This window comes from Dipodomys ordii, unplaced genomic scaffold (genome assembly GCF_000151885.1).
Source record: "Dipodomys ordii isolate 6190 unplaced genomic scaffold, Dord_2.0 Scaffold204, whole genome shotgun sequence".
NCBI lineage: Eukaryota > Metazoa > Chordata > Mammalia > Rodentia > Heteromyidae > Dipodomys > Dipodomys ordii.
This window is the reverse complement of record NW_012267420.1, coordinates 76444-100558: the sequence shown is the minus strand read 5'-3', so window position 1 is coordinate 100558 and position 24115 is coordinate 76444. Positions and strand designations below refer to the sequence as shown.

The 24115-nt window shown below is 35.0% G+C and overlaps 1 protein-coding gene across 1 annotated transcript in view; it reads left to right on the top strand.

Annotated features, from left to right (window-relative positions):
- Positions 1-23723, top strand: part of Nkain2 (Na+/K+ transporting ATPase interacting 2) — a 701515-nt gene extending 677792 nt beyond the window's left edge. The window contains 1 exon segment of the mRNA XM_013035107.1: positions 23466-23723. Coding sequence (XP_012890561.1) covers positions 23466-23723 — 258 coding nt within the window.
- The last annotated feature ends 392 nt before the right edge of the window (positions 23724-24115 follow it).

Genomic DNA, 24115 nt, shown 5'->3' with positions numbered 1-24115 from the left:
TGTTTTGATTTCGTTTTCAGCTTTTCAAAGTTTTCATCATAGAGTTCCTTCACTTCTTTGGTTAAGTTAATTCCTAGGGTTTTTTTTTTTTTGGCTGAGTTTATGTGTTTTCTTTTCTTTTAATTGTGAAAATACCATACAGAGGGGTTACAATTACATGGCCAAAGTAATGAGTACATTTTTTATCAAGCTTTGTTTCCTTTGTTTCCTCTTCCCATCCCTTCCCATTCCTCACCCCCCACCGCTGGCCAAAGTTGTAAAGTTCGTTTTTGACATAACGTCTTATACATCTCATTGTTGCAATAGGTCCACCTATATCCCTATTTAATCTATTTGTTTTTTCCTTCCCCTACTCAAATTATACCAACATCAAATACAATGAAAGCAGGGGTTATACCATCCTTCACTTCTTTGGTTAATTCCTAAGTATTTTATTTTTTGTGGGGCTATTACAAATGGAGCTGCTTTTCTGATTTCAGCTGTGCTCTTCTCATTGTTGGCATATAGAAAAGCCATTGATTTTTGAGAGTTAATTTTATACCCTTCTACTTTGCCAAAGTTTCAAATCATCTTGAGTAATTTGGGAGTGTAGTGGGAGTGGGATTCCTTAAATACAAGATCATGTTATCTGCAAAGAGGGAGAGTTTTACTTCATCTAAAGTGGATCTATTTGGATCCACTTTATGTTTGTATCTTGTTTTATTGCTATATCTAGGCATTCTAATACTAAATTGAAGAGAAGTGGAGAGAGTGGACATCCTTATCTCATTCCTGAGTTAAGAGGAAATGGTTTTAGTTTTCCACCATTAAGTATAATGCTGGTTGTAAATTTGTCATATTCAGCCTTTATTGTATTGAGGAATGTTCCCTGGATTCCTAGTTTTTCCAGAACCTTCATCACAAAGGGGTGTTGGATCTTTTCAAATGCTTTTTCTGCATCTATTGAGATAACCATGTGGTTCTTATGCTAGCTCTTATTGATGTGATGAATTATATTGATTTATTTCCGTATATTGAACCAGCTTTGCATCCCTGAAATGAATCCTGTTTGATCTTGGTGTATGATTTTTTTTGGGTGAGTTGTTGAAGTCAATTGGCCAAAATTTTGTTGAGAAGTTTTGCATCAATGTTCACCAAAGAAATGGGTCTATAGTTCTCTTTCTTTGATGAGTCCCTGCCTGGTTTTGGGATGAAGGTAATGATGGCTTCATAGAATGAGTTCCATAGTGAACTTTCTCTTTCAATTTCATTGAAGATTTGGAGGAGTATTGTTGTGAGCTCTGCTTTAAGTGAAGTAAGCCAGGCCCAAAGAAACTTAGGTCCCATGGTTTCCTTTATTTGCAATAACTAGTATATGTCTGAGACGAGCAGAAAAGGTCAGATAAGTTGATGTTAGGCAAAATGAACCCCAAGATAAGGACTCAAATGGTTTTTCTTTCTTGTTATTGTTTCTAACACATTTATAAGATATTTCTTTGTTGCTATGTATGTCCCTCCCTCATGGTACAACTCCTGTTTCACTGTATTTGATGTTGGTATAATTTGTGGTGGGGAAGGGAACAAACAAATTGTTTCAATAGGGATACATGTGGACCCATTGCAACAATGACGTTATGTTGAAAAACGAACTTTACAACTGTGGCGTGCAGGGGCGGGGGTGAGGGGGCAATGGGAAGGGATGGGAAAGGGAAACAAAGGAGGAGGCATCAAATCTTGATAAGAAATGTACTCATTACCTTGCTCATGTAATTGTAACCCCTCTGTATGGTATTTTCACAATTAAAAAAGAAAGAAATCTACTGAGGGAATAATAAATCCTGGATCTTCAAAAATTTTTAAATATCAGCAATGCCTTCCATTGGGATTTTTTTCTATTTCTTCTCTGATTCCTGATTTGTTTGCTTTGTGTTGTTCAACTCTCAGATGTGTTGCTTGACATGGAGGAGAGATGGTGCGAGGACTTGACAGATTTTCTGTCTTTATTACTTTCAATCTCCTCTTTATTTTAGTCCCTTGAAATTCCCTCTGATATGGCCCTACTTCAGAATCATTTACTTTTACAAATCTGTATATGAATAGAAATTATGTACTATGATCCATCAATTTGATACTCATGTGGATGGATAAATTTCAGAACACACGTAGTATTCATCTTATGAGAAAAAAATAGGGGGTTAGAGGCATGGTGCAGTTGGTAGAGTGCTAACCAATAAAGATGAGGTACCAAATTCAATTCCAAGACTTGAACAACAACAGCAAAAATGGAAAAGGAGCATCAACCAGCAAATAACAGTCTGTATCAGAATACATACTTTCATAAGGAAACTTTCTCGGTCCCTTATGTTTTTTTTTAATTTAATTTTATTTGTGAACATACTGTACAGAGGGGTTACAATTACATGGGCAGGATAATGCATACATTTCTTATCAAGCATTGTAGCCTCCTCCTTTGTTTACCCTTCACCTCCCTTCCCAGCCTCCCCCCTCTCCCCCCCAATCGTTCCCCCCCCCCACCGACATTGTAAAGCTCGTTTTGGACATGACAATTTGTACTTCTCATTGTTGCAACAGGTCCACCTGAATCCTTAAACAACTTGTTTTCCCCATCTCCTCCACAAGTTATACTGACATCAAATATAGTGAAAGCGGGGGTTATACTGTGGGGGAGGGACATACAAAGCAACAAAGAAATAATCTTACAAATGCGTTAGAAACACATGCATGAAAGAAAAAAAAACATTAAAATACATATCTAAGGGTTCATTTTCCTGACATCACATTATCTGACCTTTTCCTCTTGACTCATACATATACTAGATATTGCAAATAAGGGAAACCATGGGTCTAGGTCCCTTATGTTAAGCATTCATGTTACACATGTGTGTAAGGGATCCATAGACAAAATTAGTGAAGATACTTAGAGACAGCAAATCCCAGAAATTGAAAGGAAGAGGAAAAAGAGAGTATTTTCCTTGAATATGGACTTCAGTTGAATAAAAGTGCATTTTGTCCTGGCTAGAAGAGAAAGAGTTTAAAGAGAAAACATTGGAACAAGGTTTAGGAGACTGGAAATCTGCATATAAGTCTGCTACTTACCAGCAGATCTTATACAGATTGTGAGGTACTTTGTGGCTTTAATCTCAGGATTATATTCATTGCAGAGATAGAAAGCTAGGGCAGCTGCAGAGCTGCCCTTTCTTATGATGAAGTGTTAGGACAATTTGAAATGAAAAATCTGTGGGCATAGCAAAATGTCTTCTCCTAGGTATGTCTTCATTTTTTTTTAATCCTATATGCCACGAACCCTTACACATTATCACCAAAGTATAATGTCTTTACTGCCCATTCAAAAAAGTAAGAAACAGAACTACTTTTTAAATTTTATTTTCTTGTAAAGAAAAGGTCTTTTATCTTTGGTCATACATTGATCTCAAAATGTTTAACTCCTTTTGAGCTAAGTGGGTATCTTTACTCACAATACAACCCTGTTACAATTAAGAGATTTGGATATGAAAATGACACTTCAGCAAGTGGTTATAAGTTAATAAAAGATAATTTAAAATGCACCATTGTATATTCTCAACGGTTCTTCAAAATAGACTACAGTGGCTCATTTGTATTGGATACTTTCTGAAGACTTGATGGTTAAATTCTACCTTTCTCAAATCTAGTCATTAGAAATTTATTTGGTTTTCTAGAGAGAAGTAAACCCCTCCAATGAATCTTACATATATCAATAATACAAAGTAGAAAGAAAATATCATTTCCTGGAACATGCTCCTTGATATTGATCTCTGCTTGCCTCCTCTGACTTCATGGCACAAGCATCGCTTTCATTCACTTAAGCACTAAATAGAATCAGCAAGGAGTTGAAACACAAATTGTAAAGTGGCCATTCACTATCATTTCTTTCTTTCCCTGGGACACAATTTCTCTTAAAAATCTAATTTTAAACTGCAAGGGTGGGAACTGGATGGAAGACTTGACTGTATCTTAGTATCTAAAGTTTCCATCCCTGCCCCTGCAATATAGTCAGGTGATACTACATGTCACCCAGCCTGTGATCCTGCTCATCAGGGAGGAAAATGTTTGAATTTATAACTTTAAAATGTGAAATACAGTCTTCTACTTCTTTCAATTTATGGAGAAGTGGTTATTTAAAACTACTTACAATAGTGTATCTGGTTATTTTAATACATTATGGTTGGATAAGATCCTGTAGTATATAATAACCATACCCCAAATCCTTGAATATCTATTCTTAATTCTATTTACATTGTCCATCCACTGGGAAAGGAGGAAAGAAATGATCTTCAGGAGCATCAACTTTGTGATGAAGATTCTTTGTGCTTTTTGGTCTCACAGGAAAATGCAAAATTAGTATCCATATTATAAGGAGAAGCTGATAAGGTTAATGAAGGTCACAAAATGAATAGTTTTCAAATGCCAAATTCAAACAGAATATCTTATTCCCAAATCCTTGCTCTTTGCCCAGTAAACACATTGTGAAAAGAGAAAAAGGAATCTTTGTCTCTTGGCTCTATAAGTAGGAATAACATAAGTAGGAATAACATAAATTGGGTGAAAACAATGGCAAAGGGCCAGACTCCAAATTTCCATTCAAAATGTTTTCCTGGATTCATGGGACTGTGGAGGTTAGCTTAGAGTTAATGAAGTCCTAGAACTTCTAACAAGATCTGGAGTAAATCAATCACAGGAACCAGATATAATCTTACTCAGGGTAAATCATGTGATACCTGAGCTGTTACTATCAACTTTATAGAGTGCAGACCCATGGACTAACAAGATTCCATTTACACATCAAAACGTGTAAATCTATCTATTCAACACCATTTGGAGATTCATTAAATATCCTGGATGTCTATTGTAAGAAATGGCCCAGATTTCATTAAGTGCTTCTTCTACACAAGCAGGGATCTCAGAAGGGAATTCATTGATAGCAAGGTAGGTAGTGACCCTCTCACTCTAAAATGCCATATTCTCAAAACTATGCCAACATGATGGCAGAGGTCCATAGCTAGGCAAGGTTTGTTGATTTATTTTGCTTCAATTTACAAAGTATATTTGAGTGACCACATGCAGGTGAGCAACTTGAATTCTGCTCCAAAGCATCTACCTGAAAGGGGAAATGGAAGCTGAGCTTTAGGAGCTTTGCTTGCCAAGACTGCCATCTTCATTCAGAACTAAGCCAGGCCACATGGGCTTATGGGATCTTTCTCTGTCAGGCAGTGTGAGGAGTTTTAGTTTGTATTAGGAAACATAACTTGCCCATCAAATAAAGATAGGACTTTCCTTTTGGAAAATAAATGCACTAAATTGCAAATCTTAGTTACCTATAAGAAAAAAATGAATTCTACAAAGCTAGTAGAAGTAGTATGAAAAAAAAACAAATAGGCAAATAAAAATGGAAAAGACCATATGTTTTAGAATGACCATGGTGGTGGGTAGATCTTACCTCAAAAAAAAAACAAGTCTTGGAAATGAAAAAACAAGTCAGTGAAACAGTTCCAAGATATTTAGAAATCATGTATATACTTTAATATCCCATGATTCCCTCTTCCCTGAGGTATATCTCATTCAGTACCTTCCTAATAACTGTCCCCAAAGGCATAAATATTCTAAATATTCAACCTAGAGAAAAGACAGAATCCTTTAGCATATAAATTCATAATCTGATCTTACAAATCTATGTAGTATATATGGCATAGATTCATAACCAAATTAACTTTAGTATGGGCTGTAAAATTTGGGTTTCCTCAAATGTCAGTAGCAGGTAAGTTGAGTCCTTTGAATATTATGTATTTCTCATGGTACTTTTCTTGGGCCATTTTTTCCTATGCTTCTTTAGTCCATTCAATATCACTCAGCTTCAGTTATAAATTCAATTTATGTAATAAGAAATATAAAATTATGAATGCATCTTTATTAAATGTCTATAACAAATATTCCAGTAAAGAAAGTAAAGCAAGCACCTCTGCTTTCCCCTTGGCTGTGTGCGTAGTACAGGCTAACTGGCTTCAAACAGAGTGACCAACTTTAGAATGCACAGTGACTTTTCTGAGCTTCTTTGTGTAATAAGTTGCTTATTTCCCTAAAGGGAAATCAAATGGGAATTATTTCCCACTTCTGAACCTTGATAAGTGGGAATAAAGTACTTTTCCTCTTTCATATAATGAGTTCATGGACATGGTATCCCTCAGACAGGAAATGGTCAGAATTCAACATGGATGGGCCTTCTCTCACTTTCAGGATCTACTGCCCACAAACTAATTTTAGATATCTTCTCCAGACACTGATAGGATGTTTTCCTTTCGTCTCTTAAAGCTTCTGAATATTTTTAGCAGCTCCACCATATTCCAAATTTAACTTAATTCTATTTTCCATCTCTAATTATGCCCTGAAAAAAAACTAGTAAATCAAGATGTTATTTTACTTTCATCTTTTGATCTCTGAGGAGGAAGAATTTATTCATGTACACTAGAGAAATTTTGTTTTATGTTAATACTGGAGAAAAATATGTTCCCTGGAGCTTAAGTGAAGTAAAATTATGTGCTTATAGTTATTAAGTATGTAATTTTTAAATTATTTTTGTTATCTTTAAGCAATTGCACAAAGGAATTGCCATTCAACAAAGCAGTTTATGAATGTAGTACAACTGGATCAAGGTTGTCCCTTTCAACATTCTTACCCACCCCTCTCAGCCGGCCCCTTCCGTACTTACCTTGAGTGTAGGTTATATATTTAGGGTTGTTGGGTTTGGGGAGGGGATTGCCTTTTAACAAAGCAGTTTACATATACGATGAATGCATCTCGATCTGTGTCATTCCCTTAACATTTTCACCCCCCCTTCAATCCACCCTGCCCTTATTTTTCTTAATTTTGTGGTATAGCCAATGAATCATGGCTGCATTCTCTCCGACCTCACCTCTTCATTTATCTACCTCTCTCCCATTTTGCAAGTACCCATTTCCTGGTAGTTATTTTGGTGGGCTCTGACTTAGTCTTTCTGAAGAATTATTCAATCTTTCCATAGTGTCTATTATACTTCAGTGAATTCATTTATAACTTCTTGCATACCACCCAGTGTATGTACGTATAGATTTTTAGGCACATTCTAGCTACATATGAGGGAAACCATGAAACCTTTGTTTCTGTAGGTTTGCCTTACTTCACTTAATATATTTTTTTTCAAGTATTTCTATTTCCTTATGAATGATACAATGTTTTTCTTTCTGATAGATGAGTAGAATTCTATTGTGTATATATACCACATTTTCTTGATTCAGTCATCCCTGGAGAGCTTCTGGGATGATTCCCTATCTTAGCCATCTTAAATAGTGCTGCATTACTCAGTTGGTAGAGCACCAGCCAATACGCAAAATGTCAGGTATTGAGGTTGAGTGCTGGTCTCAGAACAAAGAAAAAAGAAAGAAAGAAAGAAATCGTTTAACTAGGGATACAGGTGGACCCATTGCAACAATGAGATGTACAAGTCGTTATGTCGAAAAACGAACTTTACAACTTTGGTGGGGTGTGGGGGTGTGGGAGGACCGGGTGAGGGGAGGGGGCAGTATGGGAAGGGATGGGAAGGGGAAACAAAGAGGAGGCTACAATGCTTGATAAGAAATGTGCTCATTATCTTGCCCATGTAATTGTAACTCCTCTGTAGTGTATTCTCACAATTAAAAAAAAATAAATAGCCAAGAAAAAAAATTAAAGGAAGCTATTTTGAGGAAAGCAATGTGATTGATATACTTTGTTATTTGTATGATTGAAAAGTGTGGTCCTAAGTTTGGTTTATTTCAATAGCTGAAAAACAGCTTGTGAAGTTATCTGCACAGACCCAAACAGACGAAGTGTAACATGGATTGCACTCCTTAGAGTCAGTATGCATTTTTCAATCCCATTTATCAAACATAGAAAGTTGTCTTTGATCCCTCTTTTATGGGTCCGGTCATGGGGCCTGAACTCTGGGCCTGGGCGCTGTCCCTCAGCTCTTCAGCTCAAGGCTAGTGCTCTACCACTTGAGTCACAGCGCCACTTCCGTCTTTTTTTTTTTTTTTGTTATGTGGTGCTGGGGAATCGAACCCAGGGCCTCAGGCATGCAAGGCAAGCGCTCTACCACTGAGCCACCTTCCCAGCCCCGATCCCTCTTTTAAAAAAACACTTTGAGCTAATGATGGCACAATATAAGGAAATGTCAGCTTATAAAAAAAAAAAAGAAAGGAAGGGGGAGGAGAAGGAATAACAAGGACACAGGATGACCCACTACAACAATGATGCTCACAAGACACTATGTTGGAAATGAACTTCACAAGTTCTGGAGGTGGGAAGTGGGAAGGAAGGGATAGTAGGGGAAAAACAAAGGAGGGGCTAACAATGTTCAACAAGAAATGCACTCCTTAACTTACTCATGTAACTGTAACCCCTCTGCACAGAATTTTTACAATAAAATATTTTTAAAAGAAAAGAAAAAAAGCAATTACATGCATAATTTTAGCTACAAGTTCTATTAGTGCCTGTGTTTATGGCTTAAAGCTAATATACACTAATCATTTCCAACATGAAGACATTGGGTTGTTTTTTAAGATTTACAGTAATTTCTCAGTATCTGAAGTACGTTGGTTTCCAAACCCCACCCCCAGCAAAATGTGAAGATGCTCAATTGATTCCTTGTATAAAATGGTGTATTTGCTTGCAACCTTTGTACAAACTCTGGTCATTTAAAATCATCTCCAGATTACTTATAATATTTAATGCAATGTAAATACAAGATAAATAATTACTGTACCTTTATCATTTAGGAAATAACCTGGCAAAAAACGACTAAAAGGCTAAACAGGTTCAACACACACACACACACACACACACACACATTTATTCTTTAATGGTTTATACTCCATGAGTTGAATCTATGGATAAGATCTCTTAGATGTGGAAAGCTGACTTGCTTTCTCAAAATTTTTTAGTTAAAAAGAAATGTTACAAGTTATGAAGAGACAGAACTCACACAACCATGATATTTCCATTATAAATTGACTCTACACTAGGTCCTCATCCTATCAGTTATTAGCTATGACAGCAATTAGTTATTGAACAGACCTCGTCACTGTGTTCTCCACTTCTGTGCACTGGACCATGAGAAGCGGTTGAGTAGAGAACTGTGAAGCCCAAAATCTGAAGCCAAGCCTAATGATGGGAAGTGGCAAGCAGGAATACAGCTGCCAAAGGAAAAGCCAGCATCTTGGTAGTACAATTAAAGTGTGAAAGGTGGAGTGAAGAAGGCGCAGAGTAAATAAGCCAGTGTCGGGTTGTATATGTATGCGCACAAGTGTATGTTTCTTACACATTGATGGAGGTCAGCATTGAAGGGTGAGGAGAAGGTTGTACACAAAGCTCACCATCGCAGCTAGCTAGAGATCACAATCAAGGCAATAACTCTGTGAAAGCATGTCATTACTGTTCGGCACCACCAGGTTATCAACAGTGCATTCACATTTACTTAAAGGGAAGATTTTTCAGATGAAAATGCTGAGTTATTGCAAATTATCTGAAATCTCATAATTGAAAGATCCTCCAGAGGTTTAGCACCAAGACCAAATTAATTATTATTAGAAGTCACACTTGCTATACTCACTAGACACTAAGTTGGAAATGAACTTTACAATTGGAAAGGTGGGGATTTCAGGAAGGAGAAAATGGGAGAAAAATGAAGGAGGGGTAACAGTGTTTGAAAAGAAATGTACTCTTTACCTTACTTATGTAACTGTAACCCTTCTGCACGTTACCTTTACAATATTTTTTAAAAAAGAATTTCATCATTCAAGATAAATGGCAGTTAAGGAAATTAAAAGTACTCTATTATTATTATTTTTAATCCAACTTACTATAGATTGAAATATCAGTTGTGCTGTAATAGTTTAAAAAAATTAAAGAAGGCACAATTCTTATCCCAGGAAGAGGATAATGGTTACAGAAGGAGGACGCACTGTGGACTTGATACTTAAGCCCAAAAGTTTCCCAATCATGTCTTTCTCCCGTATGTTCTAGCTTAGTTTTGACTGACAAATAGGAAAGAATACAGGTGCTACTCACTTGGATTGGTAATCCTAACCTTACTAGACGCTGAAATCTAACGATCATGGTTCAAAGCCAGCAAGGGATGAAAAGTCCGTAAGACTCAATTTCCAAAATGACTAGCAAAAAGCAGGCCTGGAAACAAGACAACCAGGCAGGTAAGACAAGTGAGTTTAAATACCAGTACTCACTCCCATCCAAGAATAAGAAAGCAATCTAATTAACTGAATAGTTTAGGTGAGGGAAGAAAATGACTGCTTTACTTAGGAAGGAGTGGAGTTGGAGAGGAAAAATGGGAGAAAATGAGGGAGGGAATAAGACTGTTGGAAAAGAAATGTACTCTGTACCTTACTTATATAACTGTAACCCTTCCATATGTCACCTTTACAATATTTTTAAAAAAGAATTTCATCTCTTCATCAAACTCTTTTTTAAAAAATTCCAAACATAAAACATGAAAGATTATTTTTACTTTGTACTTTTTTTCTTGTTCTCACTGTTCTTAGACAAGCTCATATATCTCTTTTATGGAGAAAGATTAACATGGACTCAACTAGGGAGAAATCAAATTATACAGTTAATAAAAACTTAAGCTTCACTCCATGCTAAGTGACAAGGTAGCACCAGGGAAAATTAATTACTGCATTTTAGAGTGAAATGAGTCTGATGTGTCAGGTCTGAACTTAACCTTGCAATCTGAAGTTCTTTCCAGTTCTTTCTTGAATAAAAGCATATTGCCTTTTAAATTTCCTTATTAGATTAAGTTTTTTAATTGCTTGAATTTTTGTAGGCATCTACTATACCCTGGACATTTCAATGTCCAGAAAAGATCTATTTTTAGTAGCTTGGTCCCATGGAGATTCTTCTGGGAAGTGAAGAACATTTAGAGTGGAAGACAGTGCAAGTTGTTCTCAGTTCATTTGTGACATGCCCTCCAAGGGTCTATATTCTTCTCTTTACTTGCTTTCTGGGCATGAGGTAAGCAACTTGTTAGACTATATACGCTCTATCATCACCATTAACACCTCAGTCAGAGGCCATAGCAATGGATCCACATGATTATGAACTGGAACCCAATAACTCAGTCAAAATAAACCTTTCTCTTTATAAGTTAATTGCCTCAGGCATTTGAAGATATAATGGGAAGCTAAGAAAACCTTGGCAAACTCTCATTGTGTAAGAACTTAACATTGTTTCCTTGGTTCCAAATGTAAGTAATCACTTATTGGTTAAAAATCATCAACATTGCTCTTTGTATAGTGGTTTTAAAATGCCTGAAGAGATTCTTTTAAGTGCTCTGATGCTGTGAATTTGTATATGATCATGGTCAGTCTAATACAGTGCTGTATACTGTTAAAGAACCAATATTGACTAGTTGTAAATGGAAGCAGAATTCTAACACTTGGAAATAGTCCCTTTCAGTCTTAAAATTACAGTGTGCTTTCTAAATTAATTTTTATGAACAAGAATTGTATCCTTGGAAGTTAACCTTTGCAGCCAGTCAGAATGAATTATACCAATAAAGGCAAGTCCTTGGTAGGCAGTGATATTAGCTCAAAGCCTGAGGAAAAAGTTAGTGAAAACTCATCTCAATCAATAAATCCATAGGTAGGGTTACTGTACTTCTGATCCCTGATACAATAGGCCATAGACTGTAGGTAAGAACAGGTCTGAAGATGGCCCAATACAAAAATACAATAACACAACCTGAAAAATAATTAAGGTAAAAACAAGAACCGCAGGCAAGGCTTGGGTGGTAAAGGACCTACCAGCAAACTTGAGGTCCTGAGTTCAAAACACAGAATAACCAACTCCCAATACACACCACACACAAAGTTTGCCTTTCTTATTTAAGTGGTAATTTATCATTTCAAGGCATAGAATTAAATGCTATAAGATGGAACTGTTTGCCTTCTCTACTCTTAGAAAATTGTTTAGAAGGAAACATCTATAAAGTGTTTTAGTACAGTATTTAGTCTTAGAGGGCACCAATGTTTGCTTCAGTACCATTTGCTGATGGACTTTAAATCTCTAATCTCTAGGGACTGATCTATATTCCCATCCAGGTAAATTAATCAGCTTGAATCTTTGGCTACCTCCTTGGAATTAAGTATAAAACTGGTTCTGATACTTCAGACTATCAATGTCCCCATAAATATTAATGGCAATTATGAGTATTGGTCCTATTCCCTTTTAGGTAGTTTAATCAATTATTACAAGGTTTTTTATATAGCATATTATATTGTTCCCACAACCAACCTAGACACAAAAGACAGGATGTAATTAAGTCTATTTAGAATGGTAAAAGATACCTTACATACTGCACAATGTGTAATGTCTACTGAAGGGAAACAAGTAGTACTTTATCATTCTTTCATTGTGAGAGCCTAACAAAACCTATGTACAAACTTAAAAGAATACCACAAAGATTTTCTCTATGTAATTTCCAATTTCAGCTAGCATACATATAGTATGAATGTAAGTGGCTGTTTTCCTTAAATCTGTCAACAACCATTTTGATGGAGATTATTGTAAGGTTTTTGTTATTGAGTGTTATCACTTTAGATATTCTTAAGGCAAGAATTATTGAGAAATAGAAAACACACATTGATAAATATTCTTTTGTTTAGACAATGTGAGGGGAAAAGTAGTTAATTGAGAGATGATATATCTTTTAAATAAGAAGGATTTAGTTGTGGTGAATATCTCTGAAGTATCAACTTTATTACCTGAATGAAGTTTTATCATGCCATACCCCAATTCCAACCCTCATCTTTCTACCATTGCTACACAATGATCCATTGATCTATTTCATTCTCTTATTTACTGTATTTGCCCATTTGGATTATACTGCTGTCTTGTCTTATACTTTTAGGAGACTATCTCCTCTTCTTAAAGGAGTCTAAGAAATAAACTGGTTCTTAAAATGGATGAAAAGTAGTTGTGAATTGGGACTTATGCCTTGAGTCCTAGCTTCTTAGGAAATGGAGATCAGGAAGATAAAACATGAAGCTCACTGTCCAGTCCAGCCATAGTAAAAAGTGAGATCCTATGTCAAAATAAACAATTGAGAAGGATCTAGTGGTATGGCACAATAAGGCACCTGACTAGCAAAGCCCTGAGTTAAAAACTTAATATTGCATCCCCTCAAAATGATGAAAGGTGGTCTTTTTTGCTGCCTGTCCTAGAGCTTGAACTCAGAGTCTGGGAGTTATTTTCAAGCTGTTTTGCTCAAGGCTAGTGCTCTACCATTTGAGCCACAGGTCCACTTGTGACTTTTTGGTAGTTAGAGATAAAAGTCTCATGGACTTTCTTGCCCACACTGGCTTCCACTGCAAATCTCAGATCTCAACCTCCTGAGTAGCTAAGAATATAGACATGAGTGACCAATAACCAGCTGAAAAGTAATATTTAAAATATTTTATTCATAATTTTCTTCATATTTTCTTTGCAATAGTAAGTGACCTTTCCTCAGTAGCCTCTTAGTCTTGTACATCACAAAAGCTGCAAAGAGCTCTTTGGAAGTAATCGAAATGAAATAAGTGCAAATACTTAAAGGTGTTTTATTTAGAGTTAGAGGTTTATTTATATTTGTCTCCACAATTTCTTAATAGTATTGATCTATGTACTTGCCAGGATAAAACAAGACAAGATACAAATCTTACCACTTAAAAAAATTCTCTCTTGAGAATCAAGTACAGCTAAAATATCGTTAAAAGCTTCTTCATCCAAACGCACAACAAATATAACTCCCCAGTAAAAGCAAGGTGCAATGAATTTCACATTAGAATTGGAACACTACCAACAAGGACACTTGAAGGTCATTTAAAGGATGAACTAGATGTCTGAACAGCAATTGGAATTTTCTTAATTACACAGACTATATGGGCACCATTTTTTTTTAAAATTCTAATGTATTCTCCCTAAGAGACCCTGAAGAACATTGAATGTGGCTCTTTGACAAAGACTGGTAAGTTACCCAAAATAATTTCCTTGATAGGCAATAAGGTACAGTGGGAAAATATGAAATCAGACCAATATTGACTGAATCCTAGTTCTTGGTTCTGAATAACTTGAGCCAAGTGCCCCCATGGCTAAAACCTATAATTCCAACTACTCAAGAGGATAACACATTAGGATCACAGTTCAAAGCTAGCCCCAGAGGAAATTCCCTGATACTCTTATTATCTAACTAACAAGTAAAAATGCAGGCAGAACAGCTGTGGCTCAAGTAGTAAAGCACCATCCTTGAGGGAAAAAGCTAAGGGACAGTGCCTAGGCTCTGAGATCAAGCTCTGGAGCCAGCACAAAATAAAATTATAAAATATAATAAGAAAAAATAACTTTGTCCTTTGTTCTATTAAATAAAGTGTTCTTTTAGCACATGTCAATGGTGTAGCAATTATATTTCACTTCCTTTTATAGTACACATTGCCTCAAACTTAGCAATATCTTATAGAATTTGCAATTAACCAGAGGACATACTTGTTATCTTCAATGTGAAGAAGGTTTCTGTTAATTTGTATTTCATGTCACCTCCAATTGTGCCCATTTTAGAAACTGAAGGATAATGGATACATAAAACCTTGGAACATTAACATTTTATTCATCTCTACCTTCCTACCATGTTAGGGATGATTTTTCCATAAATCGTTAATTCCAAGACAATGAAACAAACAAAGAAATAATTTGAAGACAATGTAATAAACAAAGGAAAGGACATACAATGTATCACATTTCTGTTAACTAATATAACAAAGAGATATTCTGAACTATGGATGAAAATGAGCTCAAGCTCCTACCTCAAGTCTGTTGACCAGTTAAAATCCCTGAAGCCAACCATTGAGGCTTCACAGGTCAGAGGATTTCTGGCTTTGGGGAAATGAGTGCGATGGCACCAGAGGTGGTCCTCACATGTAGGTAGGGTAATGGCAGGCAGTAATAGTTGGGAGAGATTGAGAAGAACATTCTGTGTTCCTAAAATGTCTCCAGGCCTTCAATAGAGTCAGCTCCTCTGTGTACCATGTTGATTAAAAATCCACATAAATGTGCTTTAAAACCTAATGAAATAGTTGCCCTCAGAGTACTTTAATGGCTGGAAGATCGCTGGAAATAGCTAACCTGTTCTTTGCCTAGCTAAGCTCTAGAGTGAATGCAGGACATTTTTCAAAACTTTGTGACAGGAAACAGAGCACTCACAAGATGGAAGAAGATACTGGTCAGAGGGGAACAACCAGGAAAGTGTGAAAATGGCAGGGAAAACTGCCTGAAGAGGTTTCAGTACATTGAAAATCATAATGTCAGTGAGGCATTGATCTTCCGTTACTGTAACTAGCTGAAGAAATTTAGCTTCTAGCATCTGCTAATGCTGATAGGAAAGAGAGAAGACTCATTTTTACCAAACTTTGATCCTATTTAATGATGAGTACTAATTTTGAAGGTTGAAAGAATTAAGACATTTTAACCTGAAGATTCAGTTAAATTTGACATATGGAGATTTCCTTATTGATTTCTTTCTTTTGCACTTTTTCTAGTTTATTTTCTTCTCTGCCTTCTTCTCTTCCTTCCATCTTTCCTTTATTACCTTTCTTCTTCACCTGACAGTTAACTTGAGTATCTTGAGCAGAAACAGTGACCATGTTGCACTTACCAAAAATAACCTGACCAGGATAATGTTTCTGTTGACACACAAAAATAAACAAGAAGATGCAGTTTAAAAGGAATTAATCAGGAAAAACTTTTTGAAAGAAGTAACCTGAAATACTACTCAACTGAAGAGAGATATAAAATATTAATAGGTATTGAGGAATATTTCATAAAAAAATATTTCTGCAGCAATGCTTAAGATGCAAATGATGCAGAGGAGTTTTGGGATAACATAAAACATTTCCTTTGCTAAGAAAGCAGTCTAGATAAGGTTCCAGAAAGTGAAATAAAAGCCTTTATTGGAATGTGGACACAAGAAATCTATTCACAGGCAAGAAATAATAAAGCTTAATAGCATTGAACTTTAACTATTTCCTAGTAAATCTATAATTAATCTTCCTCAATGGGAGAAAACACAATTTGTTTTTTAAACTCTAAGTTTTAGGAACGCAAATGCCATTATACTTTCTTTGTTGTTTATTTTTAGAGCAATGGTAATAATGTTTTCCATAATCACAAAAGCATTTTCTGAAATATATTTTTAATAACTACTAACAGGTATGGAAGCTTGAGATAAAACCAGTTGCAGTATAAGAGCAAATGTTCAAAAGTTACACATAGTTGAAGATTCTAGAACAAAGAAGGAAAACAAATACGTATTTGTTACTCCATCAATTTCTTAAGTTCATTATATGGCAGATACATCACATTTTTGCTTAGATTCTGTGGTTGGCAGACATAAACTTCTTTATATTCTGGCTACATTGTTGTATATATGACATTCATTTGGTTTATTAAATAAAGCACATTTTTAGTTTTGCCTTTCTTCTCAAAACCCTACACCATCAGATTATCCTCCTGGTATCTTGAGTAATATAATTTGTTCTCATCTGATTTTCATTCAACCAATGTAACTTTACCATTGTGGTTTATCTTTGCAAAACAGGTTTGAATATGTATTTGTGCATGTGGTAATATGAAAAATTCTATGTTCCATATTGGAATATTAAATCTCAGCAGAAATCAAACTGAATAATAATGTTCTAAGAATTTTTAGGATTTTCTATAGATTCACATTCACACATACATAAAAAGTTTTCTGGTAATTTTGTAAACATAATCTGCAATATATTTATCATAAATAAGTGCTTATGATGTGGTTCTTGGTTTCCTATACAGTCTTTCCCACTATCCCAATTTCTGCATCCTCAACTTATTACCATATATTATTCATAATGGAGTTGCCTAACTCTTCTCTCAATCGTAAATAATAAATACATATGCTTGTAACAATCTAGGCATATTTTGATTAGTAACCACCTATTCATATTTTTGTTCATTAAAGTATAGTTGTATTCTTTAGATAGACTTGCTTAATTTTCCCCTAATAGAATGGTAAGGTCTTGGTCAAACTAATACTGTCAAAGTATTGCCAGCAGTGATCTTGGTCCTCTTCTCTGAACCCATGTATGACTGAAGAACTATGTGTATAGACCATACTACTAGAATTTACAGAGTCTGTCATGGCCTAATCGCTTTTAATGCCGCCCTTGTAAGTGTTTCACTAAGTCTTCGCCATAATTTCTCCCAATAATGCAGTAGACTTTATTTTTACTGTAAGCCCTCTGATTTCATATGCAATGATGCCTACAGCCTATCACTGACCAAAAAGCTTTCTAATAAACCAGGATTTCTTAGTCTGATAGTTATGTCCTCTCCAATCTAGACCCATTTTATTTTTCCCAAACTAATTTGCATTTACAGTGTTTTTTCTTACAAAACCTCTTTTCATAATTACTGTGTTACTTATTGGTCCTGAAGCATACAAGCTTTTTTTTTTCTGGTCAGTCATGGGCTTGAACTCTAGGCTTGGGCACTGTCCCTGAGCTCTTCAGCTCAAGGCTCTACTACGTGAGCCACAGCGCCATTCCCAGTTCTTTGAACTATGATCCTCAAATATCAGCCTCCTTAGTAGCTAGGATTACAGGCGTGAGCCACTGGCACCTGGCACATACAAGTTTTTTTACTTCTGAAAGTATGAGTTTTCTGGAAAGTGTGACTGAGGGTCTAAGTCTTGTTATTAATTCAGGAATTTTAGACATGCTGCATATCATACGCATGCACAGATTGTCCATATTACTTATTATATATTTACCAAATGTTTTATTGTTTATTATTGTTTTCATACCTGTGCTCCCCAAAGAGACCAGCTCACATAGATTCCTATTATTAAGACTGGGTAGATGGATTGCATATGGTATACAAATTATTAATATTTTAGTAACCATAATAACTATGGAACATTGTACTTAAGTAACAAGTGTAGTTTCTACCTTTTTCAATAGTAACTGAGAAACTAGAAAATGGGAAAATATTAATTTTCAATATATCCCCCCAAAATAGAAAACTTCTGAAAGCTATGAAAATACTTCTTTTCCTTAAACTGCAACTCAGAACTTCGCTATTGCCTTCCATACTTTTGCCTTCACAACAAAACACTCTCCATTTCTTGCTAGCATAACTGTCATGATCTTTTGCAAATGCTATATGCTTGTGAGAGCAAATTTTAAGTTACTATTGAAATTTTGAAATACCATGAGTATCATTTTCCTATTTACCTGTCAACATGTGTTTAGTCAAATTCTTATTAACTGTTGAGCAATCAGGCTTCTTGACCTGAACACATATAGAACTTGTTTGAAACAGATTTTAGTGCTAATAACAGCTTTTGTGCAACGCATCAGAAGCTGTTATTCTGAAAAATGACATGACCAGTATTAGTTTCTTTTATTCTGAAATTTTTGAAGACTTAAGAGAAATGAGTAAATATATTGACACAAAGATTTTTGTTATGACCCTAGATCTGCACATACAGGCGTGAAACTTTTGTTTAGAAGCATTGGTGTCTTGTAATTCTGAATTATTTTTATTTGCTTTTTCTATGAACATACCTAACATGTAAAATACCTGGCTTATGGGTCTACTTTATTTTGTGCTATCCAAAGTTCTTCAGAACTCCCATGAAGACCCCCTTTCTTGCTTTAACTACCTCCCAACAGCACTATTGGGCTAAGTCTTTAACATATGAGCTTTTTTAATTTAATATCCAAACCATTGCAAATATCAGTGTTGAGCTCAAACTAATAATATTTGTCAGCTTCAAAATTAAAAGGAGTAAAATAGCTTGGACTTTTGCAATGATTTAAATTTGCTAATCCTTTATCTCAGTTCTTATTTTTGAGGATTTGTAGTTCAAAAGAAATTCCAGGATACAACTATATATTTAGCTCTATGTGAACAGTGCCAAATACTGTGCTAAACTATAATGGATTTCTTTTACTTTCTAAACAAATTACAAATCCTTAAGAAATGCTTCCTAAAGTTTGATATAAAACTTTAAAATATAAAAATTGAAACTAGAGCTTGGCTCTGGTGATGCATACCTGTAATCCTAGCTACTCCGGAGACTGAGATCTGAGGATCGCGGTTCAAAGCCAGCCCAGGTAGGAAAGTCCGTGAGACTCATAGCCAAATATACCACCAGGACACAGGAAGTGCTGCTTTGGTTCACATGGTAGAGCACTTGCCTTGAGCTGAAGAGCTCAGGGACAGCGCACAGGCCCAGAGTGAAAGCTCCGCAACCAACAACAATAACAACAACAATAACAAAAATGAAACTAGAAGAAAAGAAAATAAAACTATAAGAAATGACTATACCTTTACACCTTTAACCAAGGAGCGTATGCGTAACAAAAATATCAATTAATGATTTAAAATATCACCTAAATTTCAAATCTTTCATCTTTCATAAACCAGTGAAGAAGGTAATCTGTATAATAAAAAAAACTAGAAAAATGACAACATAAAATGTTGACAAGACTATGGAATGAAAGACATTCCACTGCAAATCATATATATTTTTATTGTAAAGATACTATACAGAGGGGTTAGAGTTACATGTGTAAGGTAATAAGTACATTTCCTATGGAGCATTGTTACATCCTCCTTTTTCCCCCTACCATCCCTTACTTCCCACCTCCCCAATCCCTACCCCCCCAAGTCGTAAAGTTAGTTTTCAACATAGTGTTTTGTACATCTCATCGTCACAATGGATTAACCTGTATCCTTCTTTCAGCATTTTGTTATTTCTCTTCCCTTCCCCAAATTAGAAATATATATATATAATGTAGGGCACCAGAATCAAATGCAGTGAAAACAGTGATTATACCATGGGGGAAGAGCATACAAAAGAGACAAAAAAAATCACTTAGTACATTAAAAACAACAGAGGCAAAGACAAAACCTCTTGTGTCCCTATCTTGGGGTTCATTTCACTTGGCATCATCTTATATGGTCATATGTACATAGCGTGTGACCTATTCTGCTTGTCCTAGACATATACTAGTTAATCCACTGCAAATTCTTTTAGTGACTAAGAAGATAATTTGGTAATATTTTTTATAAAACCAAACATATCCATACCACACAATCAAGCATTTGCAGTCCTTGTTGCTATCCCAAATGAGTTGAAAAATTATATCCATATAAATCCTACCCAGGTAAAATGTCTTCAGCCGATGAATGGATTTATTAACTTCAATTGATCTAGACAATGAAATATTATTTCATGCTAGAAAGAAATTAGCTATTAAGCCATGAAAATATGTTGAGGAAACCTAAATGCATAATATCTGAGAGCAAAGACTAAATAGTGTATGATTCCAACCATTCAAAACACTTCAAAGGGTAAAATCATGAGATAGCAAGAGGATCATACTTCCAGTGATCAAAGGTTGGGGGATGAGAGGGACACAGTGAATTTTTAATGTAATAAAATGATCCAGAACAATTCTATAATGGCAGGTTCATGTCATGATACCTTTGCATACCCGTAGAAAACACACCGACACTAAAAACTAATGCAAACTATGGACTGTGGATGATACTGTGATTCAATTAGACACATCAGCTGTCCAAAATCTGACACTTTAGTGTGGAGTGCTTGTAGTGGAGAGGTTATGCATATGAAACCAGAGGAGTATTTTCTGCTCGGTTTTGCTATAAACCTCAAAGTGCTCTAAAAAAACCCCAGCATTTTATGGGGAAAATATTATTAACTCCAGGAGGAAAAAAGTTCCACAAGAAATTGCTCTCATAATTCACAACTCAGTTCAGCCGTGAAAATATTTATATAGTAATAAATTTTATAATATTGATATAACCAAATTTCAGAGAAAATTATGTAAAATGGCAAGGAATGGGGAAAATGTATACAATCTAAGAATTATAATTTACTACATTTTCCATAGTGAAAAATTACATAATACTTAAATGATAAATGAATAATATCAATATGAATATAGTATTTGTAAAATGTAATACACTAGGAAACAGTTCCAAACAAATAGGAATGAATGCCTTTCATAAGTACCTTATTAGGTATTTAAACATGGAAAGAAATTATGGATAAATAATTCTAATTTTATTGTTGGGTTAGTGGGAAATAAGTGCTGTTTTTAAGCTATACTATTAATAGGAAATCAATAATAGTTAATATAGAAAATAAGAAGTAATAAAACATACTATTTAGCATCCCAACAAAAATGTTGAAATAATCCTTAGAAATTAAAGGTTTGTGTTATTGGTTTAATTTTGCCTTTCAAAGCTACATATTGAAACTCTGATTCCAAGTACTTTAGAATGTGTCTTTATTTGTAAATAGTAGTATCATACAGATGTAAGTAGTTAAGGTAAAGTCATTAGAGTAAGCTGTAGGTCAATATGATTGATTTTCTTATTAACTGGGGGAAAATGGTGGGCTTTCACGATAAACAAAGGCAGAGGAACAATGCTTCTATGAGCCAAAGAATGGAAATACAATCATATGCATGAACAGATCCTTCCTCCCATCCTGCTTATACCTTGAGCTCACATTTTTGCTTTCAGAACTAAAAGAACATCATTTCTCAACTTCTTAGTCCCCCTGAGTCTAAACTACTTAACAGCATCCCTACAAAGAGACAAAACAGTTATATAAAAAAGAATCAAAGACAGCTCTACTAAACTTGCCAGTATTCATGACGTTTTGGGGGAAAGAATCAAAGATATCCTATATATTACAGTTTATATAAAAATTATGATGGTTCATTCCTCTTAAGTTCACATTAGAAAAACAAAGATTATCTTTAGGGTTATGTTCTATTACTTATTTGTTTTTCAGTATAGTATAGAGATTAGAACTCAGGACCTTATGTTTATTATAAAAGCATCTGACATTTGAACTTTAACCCACTCCCCACTTTTTTTTTGTTTTGACTGGTTTTCAAGATAAGGTCTTAACTTTTTGCCCAGACTAGTCTTGGCTTCTATTGTCCTGGCTCCAACTATCACATGGCCACCACTGTTCTGAGACTGAAATACAAACCTCCCCTCTGTCTTTTCTCATAACTTGTCAGGTAATAGAATAATGTTAAACACATATTATTTAACCGTTCTTTTTCTGGACATCAATGTTTCCCATGTACTATTGATAGTTTCTTGTTTGTATATGTCATTGTAAGTTCTCTAATTACAGAATCTTCACTTTACATTCCATATATCATAGAGGACCACCAATCATAGTGAACTTCTTCTAAAAAATTTGTGACTTATTATTTCTATCTTGTAAGAATTTGCTACCCAAATTTGCTGCCAAAAGTAGTCTAAGTGTTATTGTAGAAAGTTGACATGACTGTTGCATTCTATACTCACAGGATCTATGTTCTTTTTGTAAACAAGTGGCATTACATATGAGCCTTGAATCTCTTTGATTATTTATTTATTTATTTATTTGCTGATCCTGAGGCATGAACTCAGAGCCTGGACTCTTTCCCTGAGATTTATTTGCTCAAAGCTAGCATTATTTGAGCCATAGCTCCACTTCCAGCTTTTTGATGGTTAATTAGAGATAAGAATCTTGCATACTTTCCTGTCTTGGCTGGCTTTGAACCATGATCCTCAGATCTGAAACTCATAAGAAACTAGAAATTACAGTCATGAGCTATTAACTCCTGGCATATCATTGAATTCTTGTACTTGCACAGACTAAAGGTCCTGGAACCAATTCACCATGGATAGCGGGGTGGCTGTGGAGAAAGAGAAAATTGAGTATTATTGTGTTATATTACACAAAGGTCTTTTTTGTGGTTTGCAATTTTTTATTTTTATTTTATGTTTTTATTGGTACCTTACATAATATTTTTGCAATTATCCTTAAGTAGTTGAATTGAAGGCCATTGTATAAAGGCTTTATAAAATTTGGAATCTGCCTCCACATTAAGTTAAATGTTGGCAATGGAATACTTCTTTGAGATCTAAATTGTGAAAAGTACCTCTTCACTTCTGATGAAGAGAAAAATTGTAGCAAATATAGAAGAATTTTTCTTGGTGGTTCTGTTTAAATCATTCCCTTTATAATACCTGTGTTTTAAAAAGTGGTTTTTGAATATTATAGCTAATGTAAGTCATTGGTAATTTTTAATACAGTAATTTGAATAATAAAGTAACTTGAATCCTCATGGATTCAGAATTAGGTTATATTGACATATAATTATTTTATTGCCCATAGCATTCATTGTGGAAAAAGAAGGAAAGACACATTTTCAAATAAAAAATGCAAGTCAGTTCCAAATAAGCTAACATTTATAAATTAATACTCATCTTTATAAATTGCCTTCTTGCAGGAAACAGACCTTATTCTGACTTTTAATATTTCAATGCACCGATCATGGTGGATGGAGAATGGACCAGGATGTAAAGTGACATCAGTGACGCCGGCCCCAGATTGGGCCCCAGAAGATCATCGCTACATCACGGTCTCAGGGTGTTTTCTGGAGTACCAGTACATAGAAGTGGTTCATAGTTCCCTCCAGATTGTCCTCGCAGTAAGTGTTGATAGCTAACCGCTCCTTCTAGTGCTTCTGGAATCATTTTATTTTTAGGTAAACTCAGCGCATAAAAGTGGAATCTCGGGGTAAAATGCAATCATGTTAATTTTTTTTTCAAATTAATGTCAGTTTTAATGGGAATTTCTCAAGTTAAACAAAACCATCTACGGACCAAAAGTAGCCATTGAAAATCAACTAAAGATTGCATCATTTGAGTTTTGCTATACTTTCCCAAAGATTCCAGAGGGAAGATCAGAGGGCTTTACAACTAACCTACTCTACATGCCTGAATACATAAGATTTCCAGAAGTATTTTCTTTCTTGATGTTTTACAACTAAATTACCAGAATGTAGATTTCTATTCTCCATTTTCCCTTTCTTTTTTTGCCCTTCTTCCTAGATTTCCCCCGAGTTCCATGCATCATATTTTATTCCTTCTCCTTTTC